General features: G+C 47.7%; 1 protein-coding gene across 1 annotated transcript; it reads right to left on the bottom strand.

Annotated features, from left to right (window-relative positions):
- Positions 1-10,096: 10,096 nt before the first annotated feature.
- On the bottom strand, positions 10,097-11,045 carry LOC119269600 (heme-binding-like protein At3g10130, chloroplastic). The gene has a single exon (XM_037551464.1). It carries the CDS (start codon positions 10,902-10,904, stop codon positions 10,227-10,229), a length of 678 nt encoding a protein of 225 aa, XP_037407361.1. The 5' UTR covers positions 10,905-11,045; the 3' UTR covers positions 10,097-10,226.
- Between the last annotated feature and the right edge of the window lie 655 nt (positions 11,046-11,700).

Here is an 11,700-nt window from a genome sequence, read left to right as displayed (position 1 = left end):
TCACTGGAGATCCTAGCGCTGAACGGACGGCACCTCCGTGTTCAACACACGTACGGTCAGCGTAACGTCTCCTTCTTCTTGATCCAGCAAGGGGGAAGGAGAGGTTGAGGAAGATGGCTCCAACAGCACCACGACGGCGTGGTGGTGGTGGAGCTGCAGTACTCCGGCAGGGCTTCGCCAAGCACTATGGAAGAGGAGGATGTGTTGGAGAGGGAGAGGGAGGCACCAAAGGCGTGGTTTTAGAGGCCCTCCTTCCCCAATATATATAGGGAGTCCAAGGGGGGGTGCCGGCCCTAGGAGATCCAATCTCCTAGGGGGGTGCGGCCAAGGGAGGAATCCCTCCTCCCCAAGGCACCTAGGAGGTGCCTTCCCCCTTTGGGACTCTTCCCTTCCTTGAACCCTAGACGCATGGGCCTCTTGGGACTGGTGCCCTTGGCCCATATAGGACAAGGCGCACCCCCTACAGCCCATGTGGCCCCCCGGGGCAGGTGGCCCCACCCGGTGGACCCCCGGGACCCTTCCGGTGGTCCCGGTACAATACCGGTGACCCCGAAACATGTCCCGATGCCCGAAATAGCACTTCCTATATATAATTCTTTACCTCCGGACCATTCCGGAACTCCTCGTGACGTCCGGGATCTCCCGGGACTCCGAACAACATTCGGGTTACTGCATATACATATCCCTACAACCCTAGCATCACCGAACCTTAAGTGTGTAGACCCTACGGGTTCGGGAGACATGTAGACATGACTGAGATGACTCTCCGGTCAATAACCAACAGCGGGATCTGGATACCCATGTTGGCTCCCACATGCTCCTCGATGATCTCATCGGATGAACCACGATGTCGAGGATTCAAGAAACCCCGTATACAATTCCCTTTGCCAATCGGTATGTTACTTGCCCGAGATTCGATCGTCGGTATCCCAATACCTCGTTCAATCTCGTTACTGGCAAGTCACTTTACTTGTACCGTAATGCATGATCCCGTGACCAGACACTTGGTCACTTTGAGCTCATGATGATGATGCATTACCGAGTGGGCCCAGTGATACCTCTCCGTCATACAGGAGTGACAAATCCCAGTCTTGATCCGTGCCAACCCAACAGACACTTTCGGAGATACCCGTAGTATACCTTTATAGTCACCCAGTTACGTTGTGACGTTTGGTACACCCAAAGCACTCCTATGGTATCCGGGAGTTACACGATCTCATGGTCTAAGGAAAGGATACTTGACATTGGAGAACTCTAGCAAACGAACTATACGATCTTATGCTATGTTTAGGATTGGGTCTTGTCCATCACATCATTCTCCTAATGATGTGATCTCGTTATCAATGACATCCAATGTCCATAGTCAAGAAACCATGACTATCTGTTGATCAACGAGCTAGTCAACTAGAGGCTTACTAGGGACATGTTGGTGTCTATTATTCACACATGTATTACGATTTCTAGATAACACAATTATAGCATGAATAAAGACAATTATCATGAACAAGGAAATATAATAATAATGCTTTTATTATTGCCTCTAGGGCATATTTCCAACAGTCTCCCACTTGCACTAGAGTCAATAATCTAGTTACATTGGGATGAATCGAACACCCATGGAATTCTGGTGTTGATCATGTTTTGCTCTAGGGAGAGGTTTAGTCAACGGATCTGCTACATTCAGGTTCGTATGTACTTTACAAATATCTATGTCTCCATCTTGATCATTTTCACGAATGGAGTTGAAACGACGCTTGATGTGCCTTGTCTTCTTGTGAAACCTAGGCTCCTTGGCAAGAGCAATAGCTCCAGTGTTGTCACAGAAGAGCTTGATCGGCCCCGACGCATTGGGTATGACTCCTAGGTCGGTGATGAACTCCTTCACCCAAATTGCTTCATGTGCTGCCTCCGAGGCTGCCATGTACTCTGCTTCACATGTAGATCCCGCCATGACGCTCTGCTTGCAACTGCACCAGCTTACTGCCCCACCATTCAAAATATACATGTATCCGGTTTGTGACTTAGAGTCATCCAGATCTGTGTCGAAGCTAGCGTCGACGTAACCCTTTACGACGAGCTCTTCGTCACCTCCATAAACGAGAAACATTTCCTTAGTCCTTTTCAGGTACTTCAGGATATTCTTGACCGCTGTCCAGTGTTCCTTGCCGGGATTACTTTGGTACCTTCCTACCAAACTTACGGCAAGGTTTACATCAGGTCTGGTACACAGCATGGCATACATAATAGAACCTATGGCTGAGGCATAGGGGATGACACTCATCTCTTCTATATCTTCTGCTGTGGTCGGACATTGAGCTGAGCTCAATTTCACACCTTGAAATACAGGCAAGAAACCCTTCTTAGACTGATCCATATTGAACTTCTTCAATATCTTATCAAGGTATGTGCTTTGTGAAAGACCTATGAGGCGTCTTGATCTATCTCTGTAGATCTTGATGCCTAATATATAAGCAGCTTCTCCAAGGTCCTTCATTGAAAAACTCTTATTCAAGTAGGCCTTTATGCTGTCCAAGAGTTCTATATCATTTCCCATCAAAAGTATGTCATCTACATATAATATGACAAATGCTACAGAGCTCCCACTCACTTTCTTGTAAACGCAGGCTTCTCCATAAGTCTGCATAAACCCAAATGCTTTGATCATCTCATCAAAGCGAATGTTCCAACTCCGAGATGCTTGCACCAGCCCATAAAACGAGCGTTGGAGCTTGCACACCTTGTCAGCATTCTTAGGATCAACAAAACCTTCCGGCTGCATCATATACAATTCTTCCTTAAGGAAACCATTAAGGAATGCCGTTTTGACGTCCATTTGCCATATTTCATAATCATAGAATGCGGCAATCGCTAACATGATTCGGACGGACTTCAGCTTCGCTACCAGTGAGAAAGTCTCATCGTAGTCAACCCCTTGAACTTGTCGATAACCCTTAGCGACAAGCCGAGCTTTATAGATGGTCACATTACCATCCGCGTCTGTCTTCTTCTTAAAGATCCATTTATTTTCTATGGCTCGCCGCTCAACAGGCAAGTCAGTCAAAGTCCATACTTTGTTTTCATACATGGATCCTATCTCGGATTTCATGGCTTCTAGCCATTTGTGGGAATCCGGGCCCGCCATCGCTTCTTCATAGTTCGAAGGTTCACCGTTGTCTAACAACATGATTTCCAAGACAGGGTTGCCGTACCACTCTGGTGCGGAACGTGTCCTTGTGGACCTTCGAATTTCAGTAGGAGCTTGATCAGAAGTATCTTGACCATTATCATTAACTTCCTCTCTAGTCGGTGCAGGCACCTCAGGAACATTTTCTTGAGTTGCGCCATTTTCCGGTTCAAGAGGTAATACTTCATCAAGTTCTACTTTCCTCCCACTTACTTCTTTCGAGAGAAACTCCTTCTCTAGAAAGGATTCATTCTTGGCAACAAAGTCTTGCCTTCGGATCTGAGGTAGAAGGTATACCCAATAGTTTCTTTAGGGTATCCTATGAAGACGCATTTCTCCGATTTGGGTTCGAGCTTTTCAGGTTGAAGTTTCTTGACATAAGCATCGCATCCCCAAACTTTTAGAAACGACAGCTTAGGTTTCTTCCCAAACCATAATTCAAACGGTGTCGTCTCAACGGATTTCGACGGAGCCCTATTTAAAGTGAATGCGGCAGTCTCTAAAGCATAGCCCCAAAAAGATAGCGGTAAATCGGCAAGAGACATCATAGATCGCACCATATCTAATAGAGTGCGATTACGACGTTCGGACACACCATTACGCTGAGGTGTTCCAGGCGGCGTGAGCTGTGAAACTATTCCACATTTTCTTAAGTGTGTGCCAAACTCGTGACTCAAGTATTCTCCTCCACGATCTGATCGTAGGAACTTGATTTTTCTGTCACGTTGATTCTCAACCTCACTCTGAAATTCCTTGAACTTTTCAAAGGTCTCAGACTTGTGTTTCATTAAGTAGACATACCAATATCTACTCAAGTCATCAATGAGGGTGAGAACATAACGATAGCCACCGCGAGCCTCAACACTCATTGGACCGCACACATCAGTATGTATGATTTCCAATAAGTTGGTTGCTCGCTCCATTGTTCCTGAGAACGGAGTCTTGGTCATTTTACCCATGAGGCATGGTTCGCACGTGTCAAATGATTCATAATCAAGAGACTCTAAAAGTCCATCAGTATGAAGCTTCTTCATGCGTTTGAGACCTATGTGACCAAGGCGGTAGTGCCACAAGTATGTGGGACTATCATTATCAATCTTACATCTTTTGGTATTCACACTATGAACATGTGTAGCATTACGCTCGAGATTCATTAAGAATAAACCATTCACCATCGGAGCATGACCATAAAACATATCTCTCATATAAATAGAACAACCATTATTCTCGGATTTAAATGAGTAGCCATCTCGTATTAAACGAGATCCTGATACAATGTTCATGCTCAAACTTGGCACTAAATAACAATTATTGAGGTTCAAAACTAATCCCGTAGGTAAATGTAGAGGTAGCGTGCCGACGGCGATCACATCGACCTTGGAACCATTCCCGACGCGCATCGTCACCTTGTCCTTCGCCAGTCTCCGCTTATTCCGCAGCTCCTGCTTTGAGTTACAAATGTGAGCAACTGCACCGGTATCAAATACCCAGGAGCTACTACGAGTACTGGTAAGGTACACATCAATTACATGTATATCACATATACCTTTCGTTTTGCCGGCCTTCTTGTCCGCTAAGTATTTGGGGCAGTTCCGCTTCTAGTGTCCACTTTCCTTGCAATAAAAACACTCAGTCTCGGGCTTGGGTTCATTCTTTGGCTTCTTCCCGGCAGCTTGCTTGCCGGACGCGGCAACTCCCTTGTCGTCCTTCTTGAAGGCTTTCTTACCCTTGCCCTTCTTGAACTTAGTGGTTTTATTCACCATCAACACTTGATGTTCCTTCTTGACTTCTACCTCTGCTGATTTCAGCATTAAAAATACTTCAGGAATAGTCTTTTCCATCCCCTGCATATTGAAGTTCATCACAAAGCTCTTGTAGCTCGGTGGAAGCGACTGAAGGATCCTGTCAATGACCGCGTCATTCGGGAGATTAACTCCCAGCTGAGTCAAGCGGTTATGCAACCCAGACATAGTGATTACGTGCTCACTGACAGAACTGTTTTCCTCCATCTTACAGCTGAAGAACTTGTCAGAGACTTGATATCTCTCCACCCGGGCATGAGCTTGAAAAACCATTTTCAGCTCTTCGAACATCTCATATGCTCCGTGTCTCTCAAAACGTTTTTGGAGCCCCGGCTCTAAGCTGTAAAGCATGCCGCACTGAACGAGGGAGTAGTCATCGGTACGTGCCTGCCAAGCGTTCATAACGTCTTGTTCTGCAGGGAGAACAGGTGCGTCACCTAGCGGTGCTTGTAGGACATAATCTTTCTTGGCAGCTATGAGGATGATCCTCAGGTTCCGGACCCAGTCCGTGTAGTTGCTGCCATCGTCTTTCAGCTTGGTTTTCTCTAGGAACGCGTTGAAGTTGAGGACTACGTTGGCCATTTGATCTACAAGACATATTGTAAAATTTTAAACTAAGTTCATGATAATTAAGTTCATCTAATCAAATTATTCAATGAACTCCCACTTAGATAAACATCCCTCCTGTAATCTAAGTGTAACATGATCAGTTAACTAGGCCGTGTCCGATCATCACATGAGACGGACTAGCCAACGTCGGTGAACATCTTCATGTTGATCGTATCTTCTATACGACTCATGCTCGACCTCTCGGTCTTCTGTGTTCCGAGGCCATGTCTGTACATGCTAGGCTCGTCAAGTCAACCTAAGTGTTTGCATGTGTAAATCTGTCTTACACCCGTTGTATGTGAACGTTAGAATCTATCACACCCGATCATCACGTGGTGCTTCGAAACAACGAACTATCGCAACGGTGCACAGTTAGGGGGAACACTTTCTTGGAATTATTATGAGGGATCATCTTATTTACTACCGTTGTTCTAAGAAAACAAGATGCAAAAACATGATAAACATCACATGCAATCAATTAATAATAGTGACATGATATGGCCAATATCACATAGCTCCTTTGATCTCCATCTTGGGGCTCCATGATCATCTTGTCACCGGCATGACACCATGATCTCCATCATCATGATCTCCATCATTGTGTCTCCATGAAGTTGCTCGCCAACTATTACTTCTACTACTATGGCTAACGCGTTTAGCAATAAAGTAAAGTAATTTACATGGCGTTTCTCAATGACACGCAGGTCATACAAAAATAAAGACAACTCCTATGGCTCCTGCCGGTTGTCATACTCATCGACATGCAAGTCGTGATTCCTATTACAATAGCATGAACATCTCATACATCACATATAGATCATTCATCATTCATCACAACTTTGGCCATATCATATCACAAAGCACTTGCTACAAAAACAAGTTAGACGTCCTCTAATTGTTGTTGCAAGTTTTACGTGGCTGAAATAGGGTTCTAGCAAGAACGTTTTCTTACCTACGTGAAAGCCACAACGTGATTTGTCAACTTCTATTTACCCTTCATAAGGACCCTTTTCATCGAATCTGCTCCAACTAAAGTGGGAGAGACAGACACCCGCCAGCCACCTTATGCAACTTGTGTATGTTAGTCGGTGGAACCGGTCTCACGTAAGCATACGTGTAAGGTTGGTCCGGGCCACTTCATCCCACAATACCGTTGAAGCAAGATAAGACTAGTAGCGGCAAGAAAGTTGACAACATCAACGCCCACAACAAATTGTGTTCTACTCGTGCAAGAGAACTACGCATAGACCTAGCTCATGATGCCACTATGGGGGAACGTTGCAGAAAACAAAAATTTTCCTACGGTTTCACCAAGATCCATCTAGGAGTTCATCTAGCAATGAGTGATTGGATTGCATCTACATACCTTTGTAGATCACGTGCGGAAGCGTTCAAAGAACGGGGATGAGGAAGGCGTACTCGACGTGATCCAAATCATCGGAGATCCTAGCGCCGAACGGACGGCACCTCCGTGTTCAACACACGTACGGTCAGCGTAACGTCTCCTTCTTCTTGATCCAACAAGGGGGAAGGAGAGGTTGAGGAAGATGGCTCCAACAGCAGCACAACAGCGTGGTGGTGGTGGAGCTGCAGTACTCCGGCAGGGCTTCGCCAAGCACTATGGAAGAGGAGGATGTGTTGGAGAGGGAGAGGGAGGCACCAAAGGCGTGGTTTTAGAGGCCCTCCTTCCCCACTATATATAGGGAGTCCAAGGGGGGGCGCCGGCCCTAGGATATCCAATCTCCTAGGGGGGGTGTGGCCAAGGGAGGAATCCCTCCTCCCCAAGGCACCTAGGAGGTGCCTTCCCCCTTTGGGACTCTTCCCTTCCTTGAACCCTAGGCGCATGGGCCTCTTGGGACTGGTGCCCTTGTCCCATATAGGCCAAGGCGCACCCCCTACAGCCCATGTGGCCCCACCCGGTGGACCCCCGGGACCCTTCCGGTGGTCCCGGTACAATACCGGTGACCCCGAAACTTGTCCCGATGCCCGAAATAGCACTTCCTATATATAATTCTTTACCTCCGGACCATTCCGGAACTCCTCGTGACGTCCGGGATCTCATCCGGGACTCCGAACAACATTCGGGTTACTGCATATACATATCCCTACAACCCTAGCGTCACCGAACCTTAAGTGTGTAGACCCTACGGGTTCGGGAGACATGTAGACATGACCGAGATGACTCTCCGGTCAATAACCAACAGCGGGATCTGGATACCCATGTTGGCTCCCACATGCTCCTCGGTGATCTCATCGGATGAACCACGATGTCGAGGATTCAAGCAACCCCGTATACAATTCCCTTTGCCAATCAGTATGTTACTTGCCCGAGATTCGATCGTCGGTATCCCAATACCTCGTTCAATCTCGTTACCGACAAGTTACTTTACTCATACCGTGACCAGACACTTGGTCACTTTAAGCTCATTATGATGATGCATTACTGAGTGGGCCCAGTGATACCTCTCCGTCATACGGAGTGACAAATCCCAGTCTTGATCCGTGTCAACCCAACAGACACTTTCGGAGATACCCGTAGTATACCTTTATAGTCACCCAGTTACGTTGTGACGTTTGGTACACCCAAAGCACTCCTACGGTATCCGGGAGTTACACGATCTCATGGTCTAAGGAAAGGATACTTGACATTGGAGAACTCTAGCAAACGAACTATACGATCTTATGCTATGTTTAGGATTGGGTCTTGTCCATCACATCATTCTCCTAATGATGTGATCTCGTTATCAATGACATCCAATGTCCATAGTCAGGAAACCATGACTATCTGTTGATCAACGAGCTAGTCAACTAGAGGCTTACTAGGGACATGTTGGTGTCTATTATTCACACATGTATTACGATTTCCGGATAACACAATTATAGCATGAATAAAGACAATTATCATGAACAAGGAAATATAATAATAATGCTTTTATTATTGCCTCTAGGGCATATTTCCAACAGAAAGATGCTTGAGTGTGTGAAAACTGTGCCAAGTTTCAGCTCATACAAACATCTGAGTAGCTCTCAGCAAAAATAACAAAATCAGGTCCGAACAGTGCAAAACAGTAAAGTTTTTCACATACCCCAAATTTGTCTTTTTTCGGGGAGATCGTGAGATGTTGAAACACGCTGAATTTTCGCACGGATATCAAGAACTCGAGTATCTTTCACCTATTTTTTCTTTACTATTTTTGGTGAATTTAATGTTCACTCCCGGACTCATCTGATCTCGAGAGCAAAAACGCCTCGTCCGGATTATAGATCATAGGATGTGTTTGGATAATGTGTTATCGCTCTATGGGTCAAGGATATCCATTTGTATGTGGATCGCAGTCGTTTGGTTCATGGGCAAGTATGGGCAGGGATGGCCAGATGCTCGGATTATTCGTCCAAAATCAGGCTCTATGCGTCCTCGAAAATCTAGCGGATATGGGCATCCCTAGCATGCCCTGTGAGAAGACAACCCTACCTCTTTTCCTCTTTCCATCTCTCTTCTCTCCCGTGGCAGCGGTAGCGGCAAATCGAAGCTCGACGACGACGGTGAGTATGCATCGACGGCAGGAGATCGAAGCCCGGCGACGACGTGAGTGCGCACCTTCCTTATCTTGCCGGCCCTGCTTCTCTCTGTCAGCAGAGGTCATGGCGGCGGCGAAAAACAGGTGAGTGTCGCTCGGCCTTCGTAGCCCTGCAGATGACTATCCCCAACCACAACCCATATCCATTACTCATCCCTCTAACCAAACACTCCAATGGCTATCCCCAACCATGATTCATCCTTCAAACCAAACAAAACTTGGGCTAACCTCACTCACCCAACCAAACAGAAAAAATGGCTATCCATATCCAGCTAGATGGGGATACCATAGCCACTCTAGCATATCCCTCTAATCAAACACATCCATAAATTACGAAATGTAGAGATAAGGCAGCATACTCGAACGGTCGCCAACACCCTAGTGTGTGTTCAATGATCGTAGGTCCCCACCTATTGAACTGTGGAACTTTTGAAGCCTTTGAAGTTGGTTTAGCTTGCTTAAGTATTATTTTATGTAGTTTTTTTTTCACCAGATAAATGTTGAGATGACGAAAGTAGAGCCAGAGGCGAAGAACTTCAACGTCGATGGATATCTTTTTATCGTTCGTGATTATTTCAGCTTCCTCAATGGATGTACTCCCTATGTAAACTAATATAAGAGCGTTTAGTTTACAGAGGGAGTACTATGTTTACTCTCCCAGCAAAGTCATATAGTTTGCTCTCATTTTTTGGATTTGGCAGAAGAACAAAAATGAGCAGTCTATTGAGCATAGCAGAGTACTCTGTTTCCTTCTTGTGCGAGGCGGCAGAACTCTGCTACGCCAATCCACTGTTTGAGGAAGTAGCACGGACATGTGAGTTTGAGAGTTTCTGAATCCAATTTAGTTAACGAGTTGTGGTGTCTGAGGTGTTGCCGCTTTGCAGTGATAAATATAGGTCTTCGTCAGTTCGTCCAGGGCCATGTCAATATCAACATTCAGCAGACCATTCGATTATTTATTGTGCTTAAACAGAATGGAAAGGCTACAAAGCTAATGAGATACTAGCACACGGTAGCTGCATACATAAGGCGGCCGGCTGGCCGGACGATCGATCACTCGACGGGGAACATGACCTCGTTGGTGCGCAGCGGCGGGAGCGTCCACGGCGGGTTGTAGCGGGAGAGCACGAAGGGGCCCGTGACGGCGTGCCCGTCCTTCTCCAGCGCGGCCTTGAGCCCCTCCGCCTTCTCCGCCACCACCTTCTCCCCGGCCAGGCCGCTGAACCTCACCACGGCGTACTTGCGCTCCCCCACCTCCCGCAGCACCACCCGCTCGTCCGTCGGCCGCGGCGCCTCCTCCGCCTTGGCGTACTTGGACGGCAGCAGGAACTGCATCGTCACCTTGCCCGCGTGCTCCTCGCGGCCCTCGGCCGTGAGGACCGGCACCGTCATCGCCACCGGCTCCGGCTCGGAGGAGGTGATCACGGGCGCCGTCATGGCGATCGGCTCGGCCTCGCCGCCACCGCCGGAGGAGGTGATGACCGGCGCCGTCATGGCGATGGCCTCCGGCTTGGTGTTCTGCGGCTTGCCGAAGGCGCCGATGTAGTTGGCGAGGACCTGGAACCCGCCGTCGCGGTCGCCTTTCATCTCCTTGGGGTCGTAGGTCACCTCGGCGGCGACGCACGGCGGGTACTTGCGGATCTCGTAGCCGTCGCCGGCGTGGAGCACCTCGTGCTTGGGCGTCTCCACGATGATCTTCCCCAGCATCAGCTTGCCCATCGCCAGACCCATGGCCGGCGCCGGTCGCGGCGAATGGCAACAGCCAACAGGGGCGGCGAGGCTTGTTCGATGGAGCGCTCAACAGAGGTCTCTGAGCTTCGTTGGCTGAATGTTGATTTGGCTCGGCGGCGCTGGGGCTTAAGAACCAGCGAGAGATTCGGACGAGTGGACGAGGTATGGTGCGTGAGCTGCGGCGCGCGTTGCTCCACGGAGGCGTTTTCGATTTCGGCACATTGTTTGAGGAATTTTCGTCTTGTACGCACGTTCCTTCTCCTTTCTTCTTCCTTCCGTTTTTGGCTTGGAGAGAAAGTTCCGCTGGCCGGCTTTGACTTGCACGCCATGTTCCGACGAAGAGGGGAGGGCTGAACGTCGACTTGCAAGAAATTGGAGCAAACGGCAAATACACCTCTTCATACCAGCCAGAACACCGGTGCAATTAGTGGACCGCCGAATATTCAGCCTCTAAAGTTTAAGGCCTCGTTCGGGAATTCACCAGCTCCTAGATTTTGTGGAGCGGCAGTTTGCTCGCTCCCAGATTTCATACTGCAGCTCCGTCCGCTCCCGGAGCGGAACGTGGAGCGGAGTATTCCCGAACGGGGCCTAAATCCAATGGTGAAACTATAAAACATATCACAAAATTACGACACCAGTTATGTATACAAAGATAAGCAGTCATGAAAAGTCTTGATTAAAAATCAATATGTTAAGCTATCTCAGCTTATTCTATGAGTTGTTTCAAGTTGTCAATGTCTCTGTTTCAAAAAAGGAAAAGTTGTTAACATGGAAGTGCACCAAGAGATTGCGAACG

The sequence above is a fragment of the Triticum dicoccoides genome, chromosome 3A (assembly GCF_002162155.2).
Source record: "Triticum dicoccoides isolate Atlit2015 ecotype Zavitan chromosome 3A, WEW_v2.0, whole genome shotgun sequence".
NCBI lineage: Eukaryota > Viridiplantae > Streptophyta > Magnoliopsida > Poales > Poaceae > Triticum > Triticum dicoccoides.
Note: the sequence above shows the minus strand (reverse complement) of the source record. Positions and strands in the feature narration are given on the sequence as shown.